At 48.6% G+C, this 27,593-nt stretch overlaps 2 protein-coding genes across 3 annotated transcripts in view; one reads left to right on the forward strand and one right to left on the reverse strand.

Moving 5' to 3' along the window:
* The window catches only part of UVSSA (UV stimulated scaffold protein A), a 46,609-nt gene extending 37,300 nt beyond the window's left edge, over window positions 1-9,309 (forward strand). The window contains exons 12-13 of one of the 2 annotated variants that reach the window (XM_058803156.1): window positions 2,897-3,080; window positions 6,121-9,309. In XM_058803156.1, the coding sequence (XP_058659139.1) occupies window positions 2,897-3,080; window positions 6,121-6,214 (278 nt within the window). In that variant the 3' untranslated portion in view covers window positions 6,215-9,309. Of the gene's footprint in view, window positions 1-2,896; window positions 3,081-6,120 lie in introns of those variants that run through there. The other variant, XR_009274647.1, reaches the window with a different exon arrangement.
* Window positions 9,310-18,692: 9,383 nt separating this feature from the next.
* On the reverse strand, window positions 18,693-24,018 carry NKX1-1 (NK1 homeobox 1). The gene is made up of 2 exons (XM_058804361.1): window positions 23,571-24,018; window positions 18,693-19,486 (listed from the first exon to the last, which is right to left on the reverse strand). Exons 1-2 carry the CDS (start codon window positions 24,016-24,018, stop codon window positions 18,693-18,695), a joined length of 1,242 nt encoding a protein of 413 aa, XP_058660344.1.
* Window positions 24,019-27,593: the final 3,575 nt, after the last annotated feature.

A 27,593-nucleotide genomic window follows, 5' to 3' on the forward strand; every position in this document is an offset into this window, starting at 1 on the left:
AAATATTGATTTTTTTTCCTGTGAAATTGCCACTGCTTGAGGCTAGACATAGTATTTATTTTTATTACAGTGTCAGCTTCTCACCTCTGGTCCACAAGGATGTGTCTGTTAGTCCCAAACCAGTGTTGGCATTGCTCCTTGTGTTACTGAGTGTGGTTGTTAAGCTGAAATGTCACACAAAGGTCCATCCCATCTGGCTGGGGACATGCTGCACAAGCTGTGGCACTCAATTTGGACAAAATCCTCCATGTTTCTATAGCCATACATATACCAGATGTCACTAAATACTTCCATCCGCTTCATTTTTTGTTCTGCCTTGCTATTTTTATATCTGCTTCAGAGTATTTTCATCAACATTTTGATTTCTTTTTTGCTTGTTTTGAGGCTTGTGGTCTGGAGGGATGTGTTGGTTGGTTTTCAGTGGTATTTGGTTTGGGTTTTTTTTATTACAAAGGTCTTGAAGCAATTCTGAGCAGTGCTGCTGTGGGAAATACACAACTGGGAACCTACTGGACAGTCAAGAATTTTTTGATTGACAACATCATTAATGTAGTCAATCAAACAGTTTGAAAAATCTGGAAAAAAACACTTAAATTTGGGGATCAGTTTTATGGTTAAATTGTACCAAAATTATTCTTGCATCTCCTTCCTGCTGGATGTAGATTTGTTTCTGTCTTTGTGTGATTAAAGGGGGAAACAGTTAGATAGAGGTCATATGTTTTGTGTACTAATGACTGTGTTTTGACAGCACTGTCATTGTTATTATGGATCATTTATTATCTTAGTACAAAATTTTAAACTCTGGCTAATGTCCACAGAGAGGTGCTTTGGGGTCTTCAGTCCTGGAACTGTGAATCACTTGGGATTAGCCTGACCCGCTAATCTGCAGCATTCATCCTTTTCCCATAGTTCACACACAGGAGCAAATTAAGTGCCTGTTTTTTGTGTCAGCCCTGAAGAGTATCTGGTTTTTCAGCCCTTAGTGACTTGTTAACAAACAGGTATCAGGACAGGCTGGTGAAGGCAGGCCGCTGGCCACTCAGATGTGAAATAGCATCTCTTTACTAACTACAGTATCGATTCCCGCCTACCCTTGCAAACTGTGTAATTTTCTTTTCCCTGCTGCTAAACTCAGTAACAATGTATGAAGAGCTTTAGGGGCCCATCAATGCTCAAAAAGCCTGCTCTTCCCTGGCATTCTATTGATTTTTCTCAAAAGCTTTTAAATTGCTCCTTCATTTTACTCAAATGCTCATTTCATCTCTACTGGATGCCGGCATTTTTTCCTTGTGTTTAAACAATTGCTCCATTCACGGGGTTCCTAAACTGTGACGCCTTCTTATTACTGGGAGATAAACTGTTTAGACAGTTTTCCTTAATCTTGGATTAATCGTTCCTGTATCTGAATTGTGCTCTTCTGTATTCCTCACTTCAAAAAAAAAAATTCTGTGAGGTCTTATGATCTATCAAGTGTATGTGTTCTGTTTTCTCCCTTTGTAACTCTCCTGTGCAGCTCTTGAACAGCTTGGTTTTCCTGGTGCTTTTTGGTGTGTTGGATTTTAATCAGGCCTTGCTTTCATGTATGATGGTAGTTTAGATCTAACCTTTCCTTGGAAAATTGCTCTGCTGTTCCTTAACACCGTGTTCTTAAGTGAGGACATTGCCTCTGACCTTCCTGAAATGTTGTTAGCAGCGTTTGTCACACTCAGTGACCATCTTGGTGTATAAATGAACTTGTAGAGTCCTTTAGGACTGTTTATTTCTCCGTATTTACAAAGTTGTTATGTAAGAGGAGTCGACATTTGGTGTTACAATTTCTGCAGGCAAGAAGGGCTGACTGACATAAGGGAAACTGTGACAAATGACTGGCAATTACTGTTGTTAAAAAGCAGGCTTCTGGCATTTCTGCTGAGTGTGGACCCTGTTCTTTTTGAAGTAGTACTTCCTAGACTGTTTTCCAACCTAAATGCTCAAAGTCTTTACAATGAAATGAATTTTTTTTAATTTCCCCTTGGCAGATGTCCATCCTCCAGCCACATTTTTACTTTGCACTTTGTGCTACTTCGTTTGATACACAAGACTACATTGAAGGTGAAAAACTGCAGCTTCATTAAACAGTCCACAGTCTTAATTGTTCATGCTTTTTCCTCTGCTGGCATCTAGGATCAGGATCCACTTAGAGTTCTGAAGGATTCTGAAGCATTAAGGTTTTAAAAAATGTAAAACAAGATTTTGTTTAGATAAATTAACTTGTGCCATTGTCAGGGGAAGAAACTTGATTTAGATAATTAATCTGAGGCAATATGGGATATTTAGAAAGTGGTATCTTTTTCAGATGCAAAATGGGTGTCATGGCAACAGGGTCATGTTATCCTGCTCAAGAATTTTATGGAGATGTCTGTTACCAGTTCATGTTTTAAAGTAAATATTATTGATGAAAAGAAATCACAGTGTTGCCAGCCCTACTCTGCTAAAAATTTGATATATTCCATTTTTTAGATTTATTTTTAAGCTTATGCTGAATTTATTTCTGCAGATAAGTTCCTCAGCTACATTGTTGGCATTTTCATTTCTAAATAATAATCACTGTGCTTATTCATCTCTCCTGCATGGAGTAATGTCCTTGGGACTTTGCTACTGTGCCACTGAAAAACCTCAACTTAGTTCTTCCTACAGGACAGTTTTGTCCATAGCAGCTACTAATACAGACTGGCAGGGCTTCTTCATCCAGATCTGTCATTTTGGGAAACTGCTTTATCCTCCCCTTCCTTTGTGTGTGCAGCTTGGATCACAGTGGCCCTGCCCTCACCCACTGCTGCCAAGAGCCTCCTCCTTAGGGGGCTGCAAATCCCCCTGGGTTTGGGGTTTCAGAGTTCACGTTTTGTCTTTTGAGCAGAGTGGAGAGACCCAGAATTCATGAGAGAAATTGAAGCTGCTACAGGACTGGATCTTGGTTCCTCTAAAAGTAATGGAAAAGGACAGAAAAAGAAAGGGAAGAAGCAAAAATATCCAAATCTGACAGACCTGAAGCAGCAGGCTAACACGTCTCGTTCCCGGCTTGAGAAGAAAGTCTTCAATAAGTAAGATACTTCTATTCTTTAAAGCTTGTTAGTTCCTGTTTCAGTTTGATTCAGCAGTACTTTCTGTTTCTACATTAACATGCACTTACTAAACACATTCTTTGGCTAACTGCAAGCAAGAATGTCTTCCATATGTCTGGAGGGTAAAAAATAGCAGGTACTGACAAACAAAGTTATTTCTTCGAGAGTGATTTTTAACTAATGTGCAAAATTTCCCTATGAAAGGCTTTTTTCATCCTGTCTCAATTTCTTAAAAACTTCAATTGCTGGATTGGCTTCTCTGGATGATTATTTATTAGTCAGGCACAGCATCTCAGGTGGCTGTGGGAGCCTGCCAGCCACTCCCAAATGTGCTTTAAAACATACAGTAGCTCCATCTGTCCATTATTAACACTATTTTTGATGCCTGTTCTTGCTTAGATGTGGCTACAACATAAATTTGCCTGAGCATGCTCTGGTCTTCATCAAATGGGAAGCAGCTGCAGCTATTTAAAGAGTTTCACATGTCAGAAATGAAGTAGTCTAAAGGAAAGTAAAGTTGTCAAATCAAAAAAGAAAAATCATTATTATAAAATCATTAATGGTGGGTTATTCTCTAAGCATACTGGATGAGTTGAACACCATCCAGGACACAATATTTGTTTAAACTGAGTTTTCCCTTCTCTCATGTACTGATTATACTAACAAAGCCAAATCCACATTATTTTTGGTTATGGAAATAGCACATTTTATGTGAATTTCTTAAGTTACCTGGTCTTAGTTAGAAGTCAGAGACATACAGTTCTAGTGATTAGAATTTCATATCATGGTTTACTGTGGTTTGTGCTAATGATTTTGGGTGTGTGTTGGTGCCAGGCATAGGGAATCAAACCTGTCAAGTTTTTAATAGGTTTCATGCTTTGCAGCACTAAACAAGATGATAACCTTGGCTCCTTGTAACAACCCCAAATTACTTGAAATGTATAGGTGATAAACCCAGGCTCTAGTCTGCCTATAAAGCTAAGTGAAATTGCACACAGATCATCAAAGTGGGATCTCATTTCATTTACAGTATCACACAATCCACTGGTGCTAATGTAAAACCTACATGACATGAAAGTGGCAAGGCCACTCTGCACTGCTAAAGGCTCACTTTTCTCCTACCAATTAGGTAATATTTGAAGTGCAAAACCATGACCACATTTTCCTTACTCTGGTAACTTTATTGGCAGACTTTTGTTAAAAGTATACCTTTTCCAGGGTGTGTTTTCAGAATGTTGGTTTTCATTGCACTTGCTGCTGAGAAAATCTTTAATCCCACCATTTAGAGCGTTATTAAGGAGAAACCTCTTTTAGATGTTTCAAAATGGCTTTGGAAATGAAGCCATTAGAGAGAACAGTTCCCAAACCAGAAGTCAGCCTGTTTATTGGAGATAACCCTGGAAGCAGAGCTGGAATAGTGTGTAAGGGCTGATCCTGAGGAACACTGCCCAGGTGCATATCAGCTTCATTTTCCTGCACTGCTGGGAACATCCTCAGAAGTGATAAATACAGACTGTGACGATGCAGAGTCTTAAGAGCACAGGCCTTGAAACCATCTGCTTGTGTGATGGAACTTGCCAAATTTGTAGAAATCAAAGGAGACATCAGTCAGTGCCCTGCTTTTGAATGGCACAGCCCCTCAAACCAAGCCTGCAGCTGCTCTACCTCACCCATCAGCCATGTGTACCTGGAGATGTGCTGGGGGCTGACAGCTGAGAACACCTGCAAACATCTGCCTCAGATGGCTGAGCTGCTGTTCCAGAGGCATCTGAAGTAACCAATAAAAACTGAACTTTAGAATCCAGTGAGGAACAAAATTCCTGAGGCACAGTGCCCTCAGCTCTGCACAGCAGCTGCTTTAAGTTTCTGATGGGCAGATGTTCACAGCAGAACATTTTCCTGACTGCTCCTGCTGCTTCTTGCTCTTCTGGACTTGTGAGCGCATTCCTCTGCCTGACCAGCTGGAGGATGTAGGGGCCTGCTCTCTCTCTGCCTTTTATGACAATCTCCTACTCCTGTTCATCATTTTCCTCACCCTCAAAATCCTAGCTGTGTGACTCAAAAGTTTGTGGAGAGGAAAAAAGAGGAGGTGTCTGAATGACCCAGCTCAGAAGCATTGCAGCCCCTCCCTAGAGAAATCTCTGGGCACATTTTACTGGGAGGAAGCAATGGAGCAGCAACAGGGAGACAGACAGGCCCTCACTGGATTTGGGAGCACCAGAAAGCTTAACAGCTCTGAAGTTCATTCCCTCACTTCCTTTTTGAACCTGAAGAATATTCCAGGGCCTTCTTCAGGCGCAGCAGGAGATGCAGAGGACTCAGGTCTTGCCCATCCCAAGGCAGCAGAAATCCCATTTGCACATGATTTATGAGTGAGGTGTTGGCCATACTGTCCTGCCTGTGCTAAATTCTTCTGCAGCAGAAGCCTGTCCTGGAGAGATACACAATAATCTCTGTGTCTTCTAAACTAGAGTTCTTGTGGATTAAAAGCTGCTGCTCAGGAATGGGGATGCTGCTGGTGTGAGCAAGAGTCTAACTCAGCCCACATCTGATGAAACAGAGTTCTAGTAACCTCTGGAAGTTCACATGAACTGAACAGCCAACCCTTCCCTCACAAAAACATTCTGTATTGTGGGCTTGATTTCATAAGGGTTTCTGAGTATTAATTTTTTAAGATCCTGTTAGATACTTTCAGGTTTTTTTTCCTTGGGAGTACTTAGGTGCTTTTGAAAATCAAACTTGCTCCATGTGGCTCTAAGAAATAATCCTGGGAGGGTGGAGTACACAGCCATAAACTGAAAGATTTGAATTTGTTTACTCCTGTTAATAAAATCATTGCTGAATTAAACTATTTATATTGCTGCAACTAATTCAGTTAACAAGACAAATTGGTTCAGCCACATCAATGCCACGCTCAGCAGCCTGATAGTGATTAATCAAATTCCCCAACATTCATAAATGTTCTCTGAGACTGAGTAGACTCAACAGAACTGTTATTGTTGTTCTGTTTGTCTTTCAGAGGGGCCATGAAACGGGTCATGAAAGCCATGAACCGGGTGGACCAAAGGAAGCACGAGAAGTTTGCCAACCAGTTCAACTATGCGCTGAATTAAATTCCTAATCACCTCTGCCCTTCTTTATTACAAGAGTGCAATGCAAAACCCTTAATCAAAGATATTTGTATTGTCACTACAATACTGTGCTAGGCACGTTTTTACAGGTGTCATTTTTAAATTGTTTCCAAGTTTAACTTATTTGCTAATGAATATTAATTTTGGAAAAGATGTGGTGGTGTGGAATTGAATGCATTTAAAAAGTTGATAATTATTTGAAATATGCATGAAATAGAACATTTTATGACTTGTACATAATTTGGGTAAACTGTTCGTGTTTTGGGGCTTGGTTCTTTTCCTTCCTAAGGGACTCATGTAATTTATACTTCCTTTGACAGTACGTGTGTTTAATTTTCCACTTTCAGGCCTTCGGGGAAAAAGATACTTTAAAACAATTTGATTGCCGCCAGGGTTGGCAATGCACAGAGCATTTTCTCAGCCTTCTGTACAAACTGAGCCACACAAGCAGCCCAGCAGCTCCTGCAGCACCTCTACAAACACCTTGGTGCACAGTAAAAAAAATCCAAATTAACTGATGCCTTCAGATGATAAATGGAGCAGAGTTTGATTTCTGCAAACTGAATTCCAGGGCTAAGTCAGTCTTGGTAGCTGTGGCACAGATGGGAAAGCTGCGGTGGCAAAGACCATCCTGGCCTGCTTCTTCCCAAGCTGGCATCCCAGCGTCTGTCAGAGCTGCTCCTGGCAGCACTTTGGGAAGGTCTGTACAGGTACCGAGTTGCTCCAGTTGAACTGCAGCCAAAAAAGCTCCAGAATGAGGTGAAAATAGGAAGTTTAAGAGAATCACTCAAGTGGCACAAGTGAACTGCCTGGCTTGGAACAGATAAAATTACATCAAGTAAAGCCCCAGAGTCTAAGGCCCTAGATATAAACACAAGCATCTGGAATCTTCTAACTCCAGAGAGGTAATGTGCAGCTGGATCCACTGTGGGTTGTAGTTCTTGGCTGGGTACTTAAACAAATCTGCCAGACTTGTTTGCTGGCTACAGTAAGCTTAAGGAGAGAGGATAAAGCAGTGACCAGTTGTGCTCTTGGAACATTGCATACAGATTTCTGGGTAAAGAAAATCCAGAGAATCAGGAGGGTTGTGTTTGAAAATCAATTTCAAGTGACCTGCAAAAGTCTCTAATAAAGTGCTCATTACAGAGTAGAATAGATTCTCTATAGCACAGACTTAGTTACTCACCTGTTGGAGGTGTTTCCTCATGTGTAAGGAAACTAAGAATTAAAAATTGGGAAAATTTTAACAACTCAGTGTAGCTTCTGACCACCTCAGACAAAAGCTGATTTACAGTTCTGCCAAATGCTTTCTGATTTGCACAAGTATTGCATAGAAAACAATTAATGCTGACTTTTGATAATTTTTCTTGCAAGAGCTCTGTAATTTGGAAGACATATTTTGTTCTTCAACACAGGTTGATATACTTCTGAAATACTGAAACTAATGCAATAAAGAGGCAGAATTTCAAGTAACATCTACTGACTGCACTGGAAAGTTAAGCCACTTCTAGTGTCAGTCTTGCTAATGTGGTAGTAAAGATTTCAGGTGAAAATGTGGATAAGGACAAATCAAGTTCATCACCAAGTCAGTTGAATCAACTGCTGAACTTACTTGATTTCTTACTGAGGACAAAGTCACACACACAAAATAGAAAGCACCCACAAAGTAGAAAACACACAAACCCAGCAGCTCCACCACCTCACACGTTAGAATGTGATGGTAATCATTGGCTGCTGGGATTCCCAGACAGTCCAGACTTCACTGACACTTGGTGATTAACCTTCAAACAGCCACCAAGGTCATTGTGCCAGTATTCCACAGATTCTTGAGCCTGCAAAGGCTGAAGGTGTTAATTATAAAACATGCTTTCCCCCTGTAAGAAGAATAGGGAATTTATATTGTGCAGTGACTCTTAGCCCTCCTTTGCTGGGGCCATGAAATGTCAGCACTACAAAGCAAACAGTAGATGCACTTGACCCCATGGAGTTCCCATTGTGGGCCTTAAATAAAGATTCCAAAGACCAAGACAGGGAATGGAAATGGCAGAAATCTGAGGGGGAAAAAAGAAAAGTGTGGTCAGTCAGTTATGTTCCACTGTGAGCAGCCTGGTCTGATGGAAGGTGTCCCTGCCTCTGGCAGAAGGGCTGGAAATAGGTGATCTTTGAGGTCCCTCCTAACCCCTCCTAACCCAAACCATGCTGTGGTTCTAATGATGCTACTCAGTCACATCAGGTCTAGAATTAGCAATTAAAACTTCCTTTCTGGACCCAGTTGTCCAATCTGGCAGTTAAACCTGATATGTGTGCTTTCTCTGTATATTAAAAGCATGCTTAAAAAAAAAAAAAAAAAAAAAAAAAAAAAAAAAAAGGTCTTCCTGGAGTGCCTCATTTGTGCAGAAGGAGAATTTTCAAAGTTGAAGTTCCCTGGCAGGTGGCTCAGAAATGGCCAACTCAGACAGAGGTGCCTGGACTTTGGGACAGGTTGATGGCCAGTGCTGACTTCTTTTAAAGCTCTTCTGGTGTTTTTCCTCTGCATCTTTTTCTTCATTTATTGCCTTGAGGCAAGATGAACCATTGACCCTTCATAGGAAAACGTGTAGATGGCACATCCCCTGTAGCACTTCTTTGTGTTGTGTTCCCATGGTCCAATGTGGGACAAACCCTTCCCTTAGCCCTTGTTAATTACTGACACTTTTTATCCAATTATTTCTCTACAAGAGCCACTCAGCAGGTATACATGCAGCAGGTCTTGGATGTTGTCTTGTTAAACCTGGTCAAACATAATTCAGAGATTTTGGGGGAACTTTCTCCTTTTCCTGAGTTTATCTGTAGCTGTGCTGGAAGAAGAAATTTAAGAAGACATCTCTCCCGAAAGATCCAGTATACCTCCACCAAATAGAAATCCTTTTATGTTCAAAAATTCAAAATAGATGAATCTGCTTTTTTGATACATCACACTTTTTGTGTGTCAGTTTACAAATTTGAGGTCCTGGGCTCACTGGTTCAAATGTTGCTCTACTGTCCCTGTGACATTTGTACTGGAACTTTTCTATTCCTGTGCTCAGGGCTTCTGGGGAAAAAAGAATAAATACAAGTATAATTCTCATAATCTCTGTGTGTGGTTTTGTCTTTGTAACTCACCCCAGCACCTGTGCAATTGTGCTTGTGCTGACTGGGGATGCTGTGTGTGATTTCCAGGTACCTGCACACCTTGAGGTGATTTGGTCCTTGGAGAGTTGTTAAGGTGAGCAGTTGTCATACAGGCTGAATACTCTGTTCTTGAAGGGACTCTGAGCTGAAGTGAGCTGTGCTGGTGCAGGTAAATCATCCTGGTGCATCTGAATCATCCTGTCTGAACCAGGGTTGTGTCAGTGGGACAAACAAGAACTGCAAGCAGAAATCTCTGTGGTTATTCTTACCTGAGCACATGGTTACACCTGGGGAGTAAAAGCCTGGAAGGAAAAAGACCACAGCATGTATGGTCTGGCACTCAAACTCAGAGCATTTAGTGACATAAATGAGCTTGGAATAGACCTTGTGAGAATAAGAATGAGAGCCACCCTCCAGCACATCCAAGGTTTCTGGGCCAGGGTGATGTGCCCTTACTCATCTTTAGCACAATGCCTTGTGACTCCATTTTCTTTAAACTCACTTAAGGCTGGCTTTATCAACTGGATAGGGCTGAAAGTTTCCATTAGAAAACTGTAATACTTATTTGTAGTTCTTTTCTTACTGGTAAGCAAAACATACAAATGAGATTTGTAAGCAGTTCTGCATGGACAGTGGATCGTGCCACACAGAAGAGTTTCCACATTGGGGAAAGGCTTCAGTTAATCAAAGTGGGCATTACTGGGAAAAAAAAGAATGAAGACACCACCTTTGTTTTGTGGAAAGCAAAAAGAAACCTGTTCCATTTAAAGTGGCTGTGGAAATGGGTGAGAAGGGTGTTAGTAGTTACAAGGAGCCTCTAGGCAGAAGCGAGAGGTGTTGAATGTCAGGAGCAGCACAAAGCCAGTTCAGGTGTGTCACAGCACAGGCAGATGGCCACTGGTGGTGTCCCACATTCTGCAAGTGCCTGGCTGTGCTGCAGCTGCCTGGGGTTCATCCAGTTCTGTCAGTACTTTAATGCTTTTACTCAGAGCTGGTGTGAGTGTCTCTGTAGGTTGTGCACCAGAAGAGGTAAGGATGCTACAGCAATACTTCAGTGATGAGAACTGGCCATTTAAATAATCCACGCCTTTTGGAATGCCTCACACCTTCAGCAAGGTCACTGGCTCTGAACAGGCAGTGGCAGCCGTGGTGCACTGAACAGCTCTCCTGCTGGAGCACGGGGTCAGGAGGTGGAGCCCAGGTCCCTCCTCAGCCTCAGAGGGGACAGTTCCATGTCCTGGCTCAGGGGACAGCCCAAGCCACCAGCAAGTTAAAGCAGGGGAGCTGGTGGGAGAGCTCCCATCACCTGTTCCCCTTGGGAACTGGAATTGAACCACTGTGAAGCTAAAACTGCCTCATGTAGGAAACTAAACAGAGAGGAAGAGATCTCTGCAGATTACAGTCCCAGACTGGGGCAAGGGAGGGCCAGATCAGCTTATTCCCCTGACACCTGCCAGGAAAAGTGTTGTCATCCTATTTCAAAAGTCCCATACCTTCTGGGCGATTCCTCACGGGCACCTCCTCACAGCACAGCCAGCAAACTGCAGCTAGCCCACTCTTCTGCAGCACTCATCCTCACTGGGCACAGCTGTGGCCTGTTAAGGGCAGGCCTGTTCCTAATCTTTGGTGATTAGTGCAGCTGCAACTCCTCAGGTGTGACACTACCTTCTGCACTATCTATATTTTCTTACATTCTATCCCTCCACAATTCCCCCTTTTCTTTTAATTACAAAGTTGCAGCATCTGTGGAAAGATATGTTTGAGTAAATTGATGCTGTAACATACTCACATATCTCACGAAGGACTAACAGTATGCAAATGTTCAGGCAACACATCACAGTAGGAACATACATTTGTAAGTTCTGATTTAGTTTTGCTTTTCACAGTCTGGAACATCAACCTAAGGCTTTTCATAGACTAACGTTGTGTTTACTGTCTTTTGCAGGGCCCTTCAGGTGTGGGATGGGGACACCAAGAGGATTACAAAGGTGGTGAGAGTGTAATGAGAGAAATTAGATCCTGCTGGTGCATTCAGAGCCCTCAGAGCATCTCTTACTGGATGTGGTGATGGTCCTATTACAAAATCCTCTACAGAAATTGAAGGAATTAAGAGGGAAAAGCCTAAAGCAGCAGCCTAGGTCAGACCAGTCTGCCCCCTCCTCATGCAGCAGCACCTCCCCACCCCTTCAGCTGGGAGAGATGTTAAAGATCCTAAAACAGCACATCCCCTAGGAAGCACATGTGGATGAGAGCCAGGGTGCCTGACAGCGGGACAGATGGTGACCTGTGGGATAAAATTGTTCTTCCAGGTGTGGGAGTGGGATGCTGCCCCTGCAGGAAAGGAAGGAGAAAGATCCCTTAATTACTCATGTTTCTGAGTTGATGCTTTGCCTCCTCTTCTTCAAAGCTGATTGAGTGGAGAAAGAAAAGGATTCGTGTCCTCGCTGAGCCTTTCCTATCAGCTGGGTCTGGGGAGCCCAGAGCCCCAGTGGCAGCTCAGGGGAGAGCTGGGCAGCAGGCTATGCCAGGGAGGAGGGCACGGGGTGTTAGTGCCAGAGACAGGCTGCCCCAGAGCCTGGGCAAACCGAGCTGGGCTCGTGTCAGCACAACCTGTTTCTCCATCTCTAAATGTCTGTGATGAAATTTCATCATTTGCCTTTCTGGGTAGGCTGCCCCTTGCTTTTCTGCCTGCCAGTGCCCTGAGCAAAAACCCACCTGTGCCAAGTGTATGCTTTTCCATTATCTGAGGAATCCTCTCTGTTGAGGGGTTAAGGAAAATCTTATTAAATTTTTTTTAAATGTGGTGCTAATTAGTTTGGATGTAATGAGCAGCATTAGACCTGTGGTTGTTTGAAAGGGGTTGTTGAATAACCATTTCTGCCACATTCCAATTTGCATAATGACAAGGTGTTGGCATTGCATCCACCATTCATTTGCTGTATTTATAATGCCATTATGGAGCCACTCTTATCCTCATGCACTGTAAAAGGTATATGGAAATGTAATATATGATCCTGCTTGTTTGGAAATTGCTTTTGGATATCTTTGAATTTTTGTAATAGTGTTTTTGGCAGCTGAAGGCTAACAGCACCACCAGGAGAGTCTGCCACACTGTTTCACTGGGGCAGAAATTAAATGCTGCTTCCACATGTGCAGGGGAGTTCATTTTCCCCAGTGCTGGAGCAGAGGCAGCAGAGGTGAGTGTGATCAGGTGTGCTGCAGAGCGTGCTCAAGGCAAACACAGTATTTCACTCCAAATCACCCCTACAAGGCATAGTGCTGGTGCTTGAAGTCCCAAAGAGCATCCTTAATCACAGCTCTCAGAACATTTAACAGGTCACAGAGAGTGCAGCTTGGTGCTGTGAACTCCTGGGCAACACACGGAGCTGGAGGAGCCCAACCTGCAGCTCATTCAGATTCTCTCTTCCTGCACTTCTCCTCCCCTCCTTGGGAACCAAGGAACAGGAAATAAACTGGTCACTCTGCCTGTGTTACAGTGAAAAGGCAGGACAGAGTCCCTGTATGAGCAGGATGAGTTCTTGTAGTGTATGTGTGTGGTTACAGAGAAAAAAAAAATTAGAAAGAAAAATAGCTATAATTCATTTATTTGTACTAAGTTAGTATAATTATTTTTCTTCTCTTGAAAAAGCAGCAGTTTACTGAGGGGGTGAATATATACAGTGTAAACCATCACCTCACATAAACGTTACTGTGACAATATTTCAGTTCTTTGCTCTGGTGTCATCTCTCCCTCATTGTCACTGTAAAATGTTTCTGTGTCGTTGCAGAGAAGAAAATCTATAAGATGTATTCTAAAATGAAGTCTATCACTTTGGGTGAGCCTGGCTTGTTTTAGCTACCTGAACATGTGTCACATAATGAGAATAAATTAGTAAATCACATGCAGATATTGCCTGACCCTGCATGTCCAGACTTTTATGTTCTGGCCGTGCTCTGGTTTCTGGCTGGAAATCCTGTTGATACAAGGCTCATCCATAGGAATTCCAGCACCAGCAGGATTTCTCCTGAGTGGGCACATTGCTGTAGCCTTCCAAGGCTTTGATGACCTTTTTTAAAGCTTATTCTGTATCATGAACTCACATCTCTGCCAGACAGCATCAGGAAAGGAGAAAAGCTCTTCCTGCCAGGGTTATTTTCACTGTGACAGCCCCCATTCTGTCCACCTGAGATGTCTCTTTAATGTGAGCATGTGGCACACGAGTGTGTGAGCAAGAGGGAAAGAAGTAAAAAACCCACCAGATAGAGAAGAATGCGGTTTATGTGAACCATTTATGTAAGCCCACTTTGAGCAACAAACTGATTAAGATCCTCTTTTTTTACTTGCCCGTCCTCTTCATCCCCAGTGTCCCTCTGTTCCCTGCCTTGGTTTACCTCCCAGAGTCTGGAAAATCTTCCAGTATCCGAAAAAACCCTTTCTTTTATTTGCTCTTAAGAAAGGCTCTACAACAACCATATTTACTTTGTTATCTTTGAGACACAACCTGAAGACCAGAAATGCCCAAGCATTGTGAAATAATTTTCCTTTGAGTATTTAAATTCAACTGTTTGAGCAGAATTATTTTGTCATGTAATACAGGAATTAATATTTGTTAATATAACATAATGCAAGCAGACATCACGGTGTATTTTTGGAAAATGGATTTAAGTTTATACAGCCAAAGCTTATTTTTAACATTTCATTTGTGTAGTATAAGACTAGAAATGTGTAACATGACTGAGTTTAGTCTCAAACAGAAGCTCTGAAATACATGTCAAAAATCTCTAAGAATTAAAAAAGTAACTCACTGCACGCTGCTCTGCTGGAAACAACACAAGGAATTTTTGCAGGTGATAGTACAGAACTGGTTTGCAATGACTTTGTGAAACATCATTGACTGCTGAGTGAAATCAATGACAGACAATATTTTGAAATATTTTTCCATTCTCTCTCAATTGTTTGGAATGTATCTGTCTGTATTTATGTGCTTCTTTCTGTTGTTTTGATTATAAGACATTTTACTGAACAACTGAAACTTGTTCAGTATAAGCTGAGTTATATGAAGTAAAATGGAGCACTTTCCTTTTTTTAACCTCATTCATTCACAGAGTGAACAATAGCAAGATGCAATTAATATCTGCATCTTTTCTTACTAATATAGGTTTGCACCCTTGGATTTAGCATTGGTTTCATGGGAATTAGTCCAAAAATGTGCTGATGCCCCAGATCGTCTCTGGTACCTGCCAAAGACATCACTTGACCACACTGAATTGGGGTTTGAATGTGCTGCTGTCTGTCAGAGCTGAGACTCTGCCCTCTGGAAATGCTCTGCTCATGTCCCCTTGGATGTGCTCCCTGTCCTGAATCCCCTAACACTTCACATTTTATCAATGAATCATGAAGTAATTAAAACGACAATTAGACTGACAGAATGGACCAGAGCAAACACCTCCTGCTTGTGTCGTAGCCCTCATCCCCTCAGTCAGAGTGTTCCATTGCTCTGCTCCATTGATGATTCACGGAAAATGAGCTCCAGAGCCCTGGGCAGGAGCACCAGGGACACCACACAGGCACCACGTGGGAATTGGCTTTTGGGGGTCACTGTGGGAGCTTTGGGGGCTTTCTGTGACCACCTGATGGGACAGCCTGCGATGCTGCATCGAGCCCTGTTTGACTCCTGCAGAGCCAGTGTCAGTGGGCAGGAACAGGGGATGGAGCAGGGAGCTTCAGGCAGGTGAGAGCATTTTGCTTCAGCACACCAGGGGCTGAGCACTCACACCTGAGCTGTTCCTCAGCAGCTGCCCTGTGTCAACACCATCATTCTTCTCACTGTCAACACCCACACACTCTGATCCAGCACCACGAGCCAGCTGCAGAGTTCTGCTCCAGGGAGCATTATTGGAGCTGGCTCTTTGGTGCTGGTGCTGCAAATGCCCACTGGGCACAGACAGTACCTGTGAGCAGAGTGTAAAACGTGCCCTACACCACTGCAGGCGCTGCGTGCTGGGGAAGGCACACACTGGAGTTGAGGCTGTGCAGCTCTGCTCTAGAATTTTATGATCTCACAGCTCTGGATGAGGCACTGGAGCAAGGGTTATCAATAACTGCCTGAACTATGCTGAGAAAGATACCTGCGGCTCTGTTTTCAGCGCTGCCATAAAATGTGAGAAGCCTTGTTAAATTGCATTTAATGACTGGGAATCTCAGGCTAACTGACTCCTTCACCCAGCAGCTGTGAGTAATAATACTCACATGAGCAGGTTTCACTGGCAGGACACTAACCAGCCTGGAGGAGGGCAATCCTGCACTCTGCAGCTCTGGGCAGCTCCTGTTGGAGCCAAATTATTCCCCACTGGCAGGGAACTGCTTGGAGCTGCAGGCAGGGGTTGAATTATCTCTTTATTCAGCTGTGTCATGCCTCACCTGGGCCAGCAGTTTGGCTGCTGGTGGCACTGACTCAAAGCTGGTGCACAGCGGTGCAGTGTGAGAGCGTCTCCCCAGTGCCTGTTTCCCAGTTTGGCTGCTTTTCTTCTACCAGTAAAAACTGTGCAGAGCAGTACACGGTCTTACATACTCCAAGCATTACTACTTGTCATGTTTTTCCCTGAAAATTTATTTCAGAACTCCTTTCATTGTAACAGATCTTATGTTCAAAAATGCAAATTAGTCTGGTCAGAGACTTCTGGTGCTTGTAGGCTTCTGCAGGTGGGGAAGTGAGAACCTGGAGCATCCCACGTTACCCGGAGCATCCCACATTATCCGGAGCATCCCACATTACCTGGAGCATCCCACATTTCCCGGAGCATCCCACATTACCTGGAGCATCCCGCATTTCCCGGAGCATCCCGCATTATCCAGAGCATCCCACATTACCTGGAGCATCTCGCATTACCTGGACCATCCCACATTACCTGGAGCATCCCGCATTACCCGGAGCATCCCGCATTACCCGGAGCATCCCACATTACCCGGAGCATCCCACATTACCTGCAGCATCCCGCATTACCTGGAGCATCCCGCATTACCTGGACCATCCCGCATTACCTGCAGCATCCCACATTACCTGCAGCATCCCGCATTACCTGGAGCATCCCACATTACCTGCAGCATCCCGCATTACCTGAGGCATCCCACATTACCTGCAGCATCCCACATTACCTGGACCATCCCACATTACCTGGACCATCCCACATTACCTGGAGCATCCCACATTTCCTGGACGATCCCACATTACCGGGACCATCCCGCATTACCTGGACCATCCCACATTACCTGCAGCATCCCGCATTACCTGCAGCATCCCGCATTACCTGGAGCATCCCACATTACCTGGACCATCCCGCATTACCTGCAGCATCCCACATTACCTGCAGCATCCCACATTACCTGCAGCATCCCGCATTACCTGCAGCATCCCACATTACCTGCAGCATCCCGCATTACCTGCAGCATCCCACATTACCTGCAGCATCCCGCATTACCTGCAGCATCCCGCATTACCTGCAGCATCCCCCATCCTCCCCGCGGCTCCCGCAGGCTGCCAAACCCCGCAGAGGAGGCCTCAGCCCCTCGTCTCTGACACCGGCGGTCGCGGCAGATTTTGTTTCCACGGGAGGGCTCAGACATTTGATTCCATTTGGTTCCATTCTGGAGCGGGTGCGAGGCAGCGGGATGCGGCTCTGGAGCTCCCGGCCCCGCACAGTCCCAGATCGGAGCCGGGCTGAGGGAAAGGAGAGGAGCGGGGAGCAAAGCACGGAGACCCCTGCACCCCTCGGTGACTGCCGAGAGGAGGAGGATGCTCTGCCACCCAAAAATCCCTCCGCAAAATGTCGGTGTATTAGAATTGCTCCCGAGGGAAAAAAGGGAAAAACCACCCCAAACAAACAAAACCCCAAATACTAAACAAACAAAAAAATCCAACAAAAATCCCCCACACCTAAAATGAGTGGAAAATGAAAGCTCTTCCTCGGCTGGGAGCTGCTGGGCTGGCGGAGCCACCCCGGGGTACCCACAGCCATTATAGACTTTTTTTTTGAAAGTAAAAAAGAAAGTATTATAAAAGACCAACTTTGATACGAATTTAAGAGTAATCAGAGGAACGGCGATGGAAAGATTATTTTATTTTTAAAGTTGTGCAAACTGAATGAAGGAGCCGATTTATTAAATTTACATAAATCCAAAATATCGCACTTCCCATCGGGGGAAGCATGGCAGAGATGTCGGATTCCCCCTATATATGATATTTATTTTGTCCGTAATATTGCGCAAATCGGCAAAGCCAATTAAGAAAATGCAAACAAGGAAACTAAGAAGGGAAATCCCCTCCCTCGTACAAGAAGAATAAAGTTTATTTGCGTATAAGAAATACGCTCTCAGAGTAAACGAAAAGAAAAAGGATGATGCGAGACATCCATCCGAGCGTCTCATGAGGCAGGCGTTTTCCAGAGGAAACTTTCTTTCAAAGATTCACCCGAAAACCAGGAACTCCCACCACGGAAAGCGCCGTTTCTTTAGAGTTTATTGATTGATTTAAAGTGTTTAGCAAACAAAGTGCTCTCTTTATCACCTCTTGCTCTTACTCCCTCGTCTTATACATTAATTATAAAGTTAAAACATTTTTTTCTTTTATTTTGTAACAACCAGAAATATACAGAAATGTTTAACGTAAAAAACCCGCCGTGCGCCCCGGGAGCCGCCCTCGCTGCCCCTTCGATGGACAGTGACGTTTGTAAAAAATGTCCCTCGTCACCGTGAGGTCACGGGGGGAGCGGCGCCTCTGCTTCTGCAGTGTCCAGGGACAGGAGCGACAGTTCTCCGTTTTACCCTGAGAGTCAAATGGGTACATAATCTTCTTTTCCAGTCTTTCGCTAGTGGCCAGACCAGGATAAAAACAAAGGCAAATAATATTAATAATAATTATTAAATTAATTAAACCCACATAGCAACGAGGGACGGTGAAAATAAAAATACAGGTAACGATGATTTACATCTACTCGTATGTACACGGGGGAGGGAGGTTTCTCCTCCTCCTTCCCTCAGCAGCGCAGTCCGGACACGTCGCGTACAAAAAGGGTCGTAGAAAGGCCCGGAGGGGCGGGGGAGCCGGCCGAGGGTTCCCGGGAGCCTCCGGCCGCTCCTTTCGTCCCCCGGTGGGTCCGGGGCTGCCCCTTTGCCCGGTGCCGCCGCCGCTCGGTGCTCGGTTTCACTCTCGGGTGCGGGGTTCGTGCGGTGAGCCCGGCCCGGCGATCCTCGGGGGGCGGCGGCACAGCCGGCAGTGAGGAGGAGGAGGAGGAGGAGGAAGGAGCGTCGGGCTTATAGGTGCGGGGTGTAGAAGGCCGGAGCGCCGTAAGTCTGGGAGCCCAGCACGAAGGGCGAGAGCACGGCGGGGCTGGGCAGGAAGGGCAGCTGGGCGGCGCAGACCAGCCCCCCGGCCGGGTGCCCGGCGTAGCTGCCCGGGCCGTGCATGGAGAGCGGGGCGCCCATGGGCGGCGAGTGGCTGAGGGGGCTGAGCCCGCCCGGCAGGGCCCCGCCGCCCAGCCCGGCCCCGGCCCCGCCGCCGCCGCCGCCGCCGCCCGTGGGCGCGCTGGTGTCGGCGCCCGGGTTCTGCTTCTTCCACTTGGTGCGGCGGTTCTGGAACCAGATCTTCACCTGCGTCTCGGTGAGGCTGAGCGACAGCGCCAGGTTGAGGCGCTCGCACACCGACAGGTACCGCGTGGATTTGAACTTGTTTTCCAGCGCCACCAGCTGCTCGTAGGTGAAGGCTGTCCGCGCCCGCCGGGGCTTGCCCGACTTGGAGTCCGAGCCCGTCCGCTTCCTCTTGGGCTTGGCCTGCGGGCCGGGCTGCGCCCCGACGGGCGCCGGCGGCGGGGGCGGCGCGGGGGGCGCGGGGGCCGGGACGAGCCCCGCCTCGGCCGCCTCGGCTCGGAGCGGGCCCGGCTCGGCCTCGCCGGGCGCCGCGGGGCCGGAGCTGCCGCTGCTGCCGCTGGTGCTGCCGCTCTCCTCGCTGCACAGCTCCTCGTCGTCCTGCAGCTCGCTGTCGGGGCTGCGGCTCGGCCGGCTGCTGTAGTCCAGGTCGCACTCCTCGGCCTTGTAGAGCTCCCCGTCCTCTGCGGACAAGGCACAGCCGCTGTTAGGGCTCGCCGCCCGGCCCGGCCCGGCCCCCGCCCCGCCCGCTTCAGCCCCCCGGTACGGCCCCCGGGGTCTCCTGAGGGTTCTCCCACCCGCTGTCCCCGCTGCTCTGGACAGGGCTGCCCGCACAGTGCGGCCGCCCCTCCGGCCCCTCAGCCCCTCCGCCCGCCGTGGGGATGCGGCCGGGCCGGGCCCTCGGAGCGGGGCTGCCCCTGAACCCGTCCGGGCCCTCGGTCCGGGGCTGCTGCTGAACCCGTCCGGGCCCTCGGTCCGGGGCTGCTGCTGAACCCGTCCGGGCCCTCGGTCCGGGGCTGCCCCTGAACCCGTCCGGGCCCTCGGTCCGGGGCTGCTCCTGAGCCCGTCCGGTCCCCTCGGTCCGGGGCTGCTCCTCAGCCCTGAGGCGGGGGTGGGCTGAGGAGCAGTGGTGGGGATGGGGCTCGGAACTGCAGCTCGGGGGCCGGGAAGGGGCTGTCCGGCCCGGGGAGGCTTTGCCAGCGCTGCCCCTTCCGAGCCAAACAGCTCCGGCAAGAGCCGAGACGCGGCCGGGACAGGGGATGTACCCCCTTCCTTCCCACGGCCGGGATAGGGGATGTACCCCCTTCCCACAGCCTGGAAAGGCCTTTGGGGGCACAGCAGGGCCAGGATCCCCGCATACTCGAGTATCCCCGGGGGCCCCGAGGGGCAGCGGGGCGCTGGGAGGAGCCCCTGCCCGGGCCGGGCCGGGCCGTGCCTGGGGAGCGGGCAGCAGCGATGTCAAAGAGCCTCTAACAATTTTAGTGACGGAAATCTCCGAATCGATGGGCGATTTGCTGGGTTTTGCTCTGGCATTTTTAACCCTTCCTGCGTCTGGTTTGACCTCTTGTCACTTCCCGAGATGGAAGTATTAAAGTGGAGTAAATACTTGTATTGATTAGCAGAGCAGATACAAACTTAATTAAACTCATTTTGTGCAATGTACAAACTAGTTAACGGTCATTTAATTTATTTGGGTTTATATTACGCTCCAATTAACGGGTCTCCATCGGAGAACAGGGTAATTATCCGATATTTAAGGCTATTGGACTTCTGCTGACGATTCTGTCATTATGAAGCCTGAGAGCAAATCGCGTTTTCCGGAGAACCGGCTCCTCCTCGTCCTGGCCGGGCCCGGGCTCCGTCGGGGGAGCGAGAGGCGAATCCTCCTGCACGGGACGGGGCTGGGGGAGATGGGGGCAGAGGCCCGTGAGTCCCGTCCTTTTCCGCCGGTGCTTTCAGACACGCCTAAAGTTCCCTCTCTCACTTCTGCAACGGGGCTGTAGCTCCGGGAGCCCCTAATCAAGGACTCCTCTAACATGGTTAACCGAGATACGCAAATAGGAAATGAATCGCTGCTCTGTCACCTCATCCCGTCCGCAGTTTAGTTGTTTTTAATCGCCCCCAAACCTGAACACACCTCAAATTTGCTATGTATTCTCACGCAGGATCCCCTAAGTCCCGCATGTAAAATTAGGTGGTTTTAGAAGTGTGTTTTGTTCAACGCGCTGATTTCGGATATGGCTGGTTCAGTGGGGGAAATAAGGGCAGAGTATTGCTGTCCTTGTCACTCCGCAAATATCCCTTAATAACTCAGGGTTCGTTAAGAACCCTTTCCAGCTTTCTGTTCAGCCCGGAGCATGGAAAACGCGGGCGATCGCCGCCGGACAGAACAGAACCGGGTCACTTTTCTCCCAGCCCGACCCAGCGAGTGCAGACAGGCGTCCTGCAACCCGCGGGACCTGCTAGAAATTGCGGGGCGTAATTTTTTACAGCAACGATCTATAAAAGGTGCGAGTGGCCGCGCCTGCGGGCGGACCCGGGGCTGGCTCAGCCGCAGCCCCCGCGCACGGAGCGCACCGGGAGCCTGCAGCTGCCGGCTTCGGGGTTTGATCTTCCGCCTACGGAATCCCAGCCGTGGCTCAGCTAAACATTTTAAAGACAAAAAAATGCACCGCGAATAGAGTTGCGGACGGAGATGGACGCGCCGGGCTTGTTAATTTTTTTTTTTTTTTTTTTATTTTCGGGAACAGGTTAAATAGTAATTTAATGGGGAATTTAAACTGTTATTTTTAACATTAAAATAATTTTACGAGGGGCAGTTGACGAGCGCTGTTTCCCCTCTCATTTGGCCAGAAATCCTTTGCATTTTTCGGAGGGGTTGGTACTTTTCTGGACAGAGCTACTTTTCAGAACATTTCTCCTAGATTCAGCCATCACTTGAACTAATATTAATTACGGTGGGGAAAGAGAAGAATTAAATTCCGTGATTTTCGAGCAGTCCCAGGTCTATTTCTGGCCACTGCCATCACATTAAGCGGTGTGTCCCTGTGTGGAGCGCCTGGGGCACTTGTCAGCGGGTGAAGCGCACCGCGCCGCGATGCCTCCAAACATATTTATTTTGAGAGAAGAGATGGAGTTACATTTCTCTCCTTGTCTGGAGATAAAAGTGTGAGATTAGCGATAGGTTTAACCTCGTCAGTCTTTCTGATCGCCCAGATCTATTTAATATGACGAAAGTCAGATGAGTTTAGAGGAATAATTACTCCAGCTCCGCACTGCTTTTAAAAATCTCTTTTGAATTCTATTAGTGCCCAATTCCTGCTCTTGCTTTACAGATGAAAAATGCGCCATGGCTCGGACTGGAGCAGATTCCAGACCTCTTTCGCTGCCTAATTTTACTTGACAGAGTCGCGCTATGGCGGGGTTGGAAACCTCCGAGCCCTCCTCTCTCGCCCCAGACACACAAACTATTTTTCCTAAGCCGAGAAGTTTCTTCCCTGTAGCTCGCTGCCTCTTCTTTCCCCTCTCTGGACATGGAATAACTATAGATATTTTCCACAACGACAGCCTTTCCCCGAAACCCTCCGTGATCCCCAGAGCCGCGGTGTTTAGAGGTGAGAAAGTTGGGATATTCGGACCCAGAAAGAAAAAGCAATCTAGAGCTTGGGTCGAATGCAATTCCCGATCAATAGCGAGCCCTAATAAGTGTAATAGGTTTTAATCGAGTAATTATCCGAATTTTGACCCTATAATTTAGATGTTAGGGAAGAGTTTGCAAGGTGCTTGAAAGAGATATGCACAATTCGATAATAGGATATCGATCCAAGCAGTCCTACATGCCACTCTGGGGCGATTTTCCCCATTATCCAGCCTCTTTACGCTGCTAAGCACATTTTACCTTAAGTGTAATCGAAGGAATTTAATTGTTTTTCCAGAGATAACCAGCATTTTGTCACAATTAGTCTGATTTGTCCTAAAAAAGCCAAGGGGAGAGAGAAAATTGAATCTGTCGCCCAGAGCAACGGGCGGCAGCGGCGGGGGAGGACGGGAGAGGGTCCGGGGCTGGGGAGAGGAGACACAAAGTCATGAACGCCTGGGGGGCCCGGGCGAGGTGGGGGAACCAAGGGAGGTTTTGCACCCTCGGGGCCGCGATTCCGGCCCTCCGAAACCGGAGGAGCCGCTCCCAAGTTTGCCTGAGCCGGAGCTCACGGGCAGCGCTGGCCGTCCCTGCGAGGAGGATGAGGATGAGGATGGCGGGGTTCCTCCGCAGCCCAGCCAGGCCGGCATCCCTGGGGTCGGTCCTGCCGCTCCCGGGGGTGCAGGGCACGAACAGCTCCGGGTGTCCCGGGGATGCGGGGAGCGGAGCCCGGCCAGCGCCGAGCCCCGGGGCCCTCCGGCCTGTCCCGGCGGGATGCGCCCGGCTCCTTCCTTGCATCCTGAGAATCCCACTGCCCCCTGCGTCCCGACTCAGAATCTGCTCCCTCCCTGCATCCCGACTCAGAATCTGCTCCCTCCCTGCATCCCGACTCAGAATCTGCTCCCTCCCTGCATCCCGACTCAGAATCTGCTCCCTCCCCGCATCCCGACTCAGAATCCCATCTCACTACATCCAGCAGCAGCAGCGCAGGGCGCGTTTGTCCCTCCCCGAGCCGGCTCCCGAGGTACCAGCGGGGAAAGGATGAGATGTCAAAGCATGCGAGACCCTGCTGGGGAAACCCAGGGCAGCCCCCGGCTCGGAGGAGGCTCCGAGCCCCCAGACCTACTTACTGATCAGCTCTGCGGACTTCTTGCACGCGTCGAAATCTTCGGCGAGAGCCTTTTGCTCGGCCAGCTCGATCCCTGAGTCCTCGGGCTTATCCTCCGCCCCCAGCGTGAACTCGGCGCCCGCCGATTTGTACAAGCCCGCGCAGTGCCGCCGCTTGCTGTTGAACTTGTTAGGGTCCAGGATGTCGAGCACGGAGAAGGAGGTGGTTCTGTGCACCGTGGGCAGCGCGGCCACGGCCGCCTCCGGTCCGGGGGTGCTGCTCCGGCCGTCCCCTTGGCGGTCGCGGCCGGCGGGGCAGTAGAGCGGCAGCTCGCCGCCGGCCGAGAGCCGCTGCTCGCCGCGGCCGTCCATGCCCTCCCCGTGGCAGCCGCGGGGCTCGCCGCCCGCCGGGGCTGTCGCCGCCGCCGCCGGGATGGAGATGTCACCGGCCTTGTCTCTGCCCGCGTTCATGACTCTTCGCAGAGCCCCTCTCGCTCGCAGCTTGTCCCCCCTGCCCTCCCCTCTCGCTCTCCCCCTCCTTCCTCCGGCGAAGTTGGTGTGCAAACTCCTCCCCGGCTCCGCTCCGGCTCAGGACGAGCCGCTCGCTGCCTCCGGCTGCCCGGGCCGCGCTGGCTGCGGCCGCGGGAGTCACGGGGTGATGCTCGGCTCCGAGCCTCCCCTCCGCTGCTCCTTCTTCCTTCTCATCATCCTCGCCAGGCTGCCCGGGCGCTCCTGCCCCCCCGCCCTCCCCTCTCGCTCGCACACACACGGAGGCGAGGCTGTATCTTATTTATGCATTCATATTTAGCACCGGATTGTAATTGGCTACAAATTAATCCCTCGCCCATAATAGTCTGCAATCTTCATCACTGGAGGAGAGACACGGTGAAAGTGCGTGCCGGGGGAGGGGGGCAGAGAGCGAGAGCGAATGAAGGATGGCGTTGGCTGTGATATACTCGGCTGTCAGCTCTGTTTCAGCACACCTCCACTCATCTGGAAAGCATCTAAATAGCCTTATTTGGAGAAGTGGGAGGAGATGACGCTTTCTTTTAAATAATTGCGGGATCAATATAAAGAAGATATATACACGGAAAATGGGAACTTAAGGTCCTCCATCCCTAATAGTGGAGTTAGATGATCAAAAGGGGATTGTGTGTGTGTGTGGGGGGGGGGCTCGGAGGTGTCAGCCCCCAGCACCTGTTTCCCTTCCCTGCTGGGTTTATTAAATTAGAACAAAAGGAGAAAATTATGGACGGAGGTTTAGCAGTTGGAGCGAAGCTTGTGTCCGCGGACACACACGCCCTCACACGCTTCTTTCTCCTCCTTAGCTAATTAATTAAAATTAAATCTCAAATGTAAGTGCCAGGAAAGTGCCAGAAGAAAATTAATACGTTTAAACGGACAAGACAAAACACGTCGATAAATAAATCCCGAGTAGCTGGGAGAAAAGGTCTATTCCTTCCCATGCAAGGAGTGAAGGTATAACCAGACCTAAGTTCCACTTTCGAAAAATACTCTCTTATTATAAACGGTTTTAACTGTAGAAAATTAAGACATAGGAATAAAATTGTCAGTGAATTATACAACATGTTTTCCCACCCCTAGCTAATTTCCTTCCCTTTCGTGTATAGTTGTGTGTTCTTTGATCATATCAATTTCATTCTTGTTTTGGACGCTCCAGTCGCTACTCAGTTTGAATTAGCTGCCAGGGGGAAAAAAAAAGGGAGGGGGGGGGGTAGGAAAATAGAGAAAGCATAAAAGGAAAATTAGATTTTTTTTTGTCTTTGAGGCTGGTGACACATACAAGGACAGGTCCTTTGCAATTACCGCGGGCAATGATCCTTTAGAAAGCAGAAATTAAAAGTTGGGAGAAATAATGGGTAAAACAATCAGCTTGTAATTTTGGTAGGTCTTGGACATGATTAGTCCATCAGCGGGCTGGGCCCAGGGGAGTCCCGCTGAGCCGGAGCCCACAACAGCCCCCGCTCATATATTATACACCAGCCCTTAGATTTTAATCAGACACCACAACAGTGTCCTTTCTCTTTTATGACTTTATTATGCTTTATCTTTAAATTATAAATCACCTCCTGGGCTGAAATGGTATGTATAATCTCCGATCATGTGTAGGTAATTACCTCTCCCCCTTGTCCTGACCTCACCGACGGGGCTGCCACCAACACACAGCGAGAGCGAAGTTTTAATCTGCGTGTGCACACACTCACACGAGCCCACACCCTGGGTTTGTTGGTTTGTTTGTTTGTTAACAGCTCATCTTTCCTTCCTTCCTCCGGCCGTGCACCCGGTCCCATCTTTTCTTTCGGATAAATGTTCCTCACTCACATCTCTCCTGCCCGCAGCGCTGGGATATTATTTATGAAAAACAGACGGTGGGTTAGGTAGATGCTGGATCAGATTCGCTGTCGTACTCGACTGTATTTGTACTATTTGTACTTTTTTTTTTGCGGCGGGGGTGTGGGGAGAGAATGCGGTTATTTGGGGGCGGCGGTGGTATGAATATTTTTTATATTCCTCTTAGGAAAAAAAAAAAAATCTAAATTGTGATTGACTCCTGTGGCCGGGCAGGGACCGCTCCCAGGCGTGCGGAACCCAGAGCGGCGACAGCAGCTCAGATTCGGGGGTAGCGGCGGGCGCTGGGGGCACCAGGACGCGCATCCCTGGGGATCCCTGAGGAGCCTCCTGCGGGCCCCGATGGCTCCCGGGCGCCGCCGCACACCCGATCCCCCTCCGGAGCCGGGGTGCGCAGCGATGCTGGGCGGGCACCGCCGGGACCCCCGGCCCGCTCGGCGCTTCTGTTTGTGGGCGGCTTAAAGCCAGTGTTATAAAGATGTTCTATTGCTCCTAATCACAATTGATTGTCAATTAGAGCCTCATTTGTGCAATCTCCATCCATCTGCCATCTCTGGTTATCTGTTCACCAGAAAGTTAGCGCTGATTATGGGGCCCTAGATGAGTTGTGACATGCAATATCTCGCAGTGGTCGGGCGGGGTGACCGGTCCCATCTCGCTCTCTTTCCATTTTCCTTCAGGACGGACGAGCAGCAGCGTCTCCCGAGCCGCTCGCCGGGCGATGCTGTCCTGCGGGACCAGCCCGGAGGGTGCCGGGGCTGAGGGGCTGCAGGGCACCCCCAGAGCGGCGGCATCGGCCCCGTGCAGAGCCAGCTCCGCCGGTTTCGGGCCGGGATGCCTTGCCCTGCTCAGGAGAGCTCCCACGGAAGCGTTTCCTGCTCCGAGACAAATCGGGAATCGCACGGAACAGCCTCGCGGTTTTACGAGCCTCCCCGCCGCAGCGATGGTTATCGGTGTAGTTAGGCTGAATTATACCTGCGGGGAGGTGATATTTCCAGAGCCTGAAGGCACCGGGAAATGGCCACAGCATCTCCCGGGAGCCGCCAGCCCCGAGCCCCGTGTGCCCCGCGTGTGTCGCGTTTGGGGACGGGAGCGATGCCTTGGTCGGGCAGGGCAGGGCTGGGCAGGGCAGGTGGGACCCGCCGAGGGCTCTGTCCCTGCTGCCCTCGGTGCCCCCTTCGCACCGGGAGGAGCCAGGCCGGGCACTCTGCGGGTTCCGGGGTGCCCCTGGTTTTAACTTTATTCATTAATGCCTATTTCCAAATTATATTTCAGCCGCCTCCAGATCAACCAACAACCTTTTTTTCTTTATTTAATTTTTTTTTTTTTTTGGACTGTTCTCCAGCCATCCCTCTCCCCGTCCCTTGGGGTTTGGAGCTTCGGGTAATTAAGGGCATTTATCGCCGCGGTAAAACAATTTAGCAGCCTTCAGTGCGCCGGGAAGGTCACTCTGGGGGCTGCACCAGGCGCGGAGGATCCGCGTCCCTGCGCGCTGCCCCAGCCCCAGCGCAGAGGGGTCCCGGGGCGGGGGGCTTTCCACGGCCTGGAGGGGGGGCACAGGACCTCCCTTGGACCCCTTGACTTGCTCATATTGTTTCCAAATGCAACCGGGCTCCAAGATTCATCCTGCTTTGAAAGGGTTGATTATTATTATTATTATTATTATTATTATTATT

The sequence above is a fragment of the Ammospiza caudacuta genome, chromosome 4 (genome assembly GCF_027887145.1).
Source record: "Ammospiza caudacuta isolate bAmmCau1 chromosome 4, bAmmCau1.pri, whole genome shotgun sequence".
Classification (NCBI taxonomy): Eukaryota; Metazoa; Chordata; class Aves; order Passeriformes; family Passerellidae; genus Ammospiza; species Ammospiza caudacuta.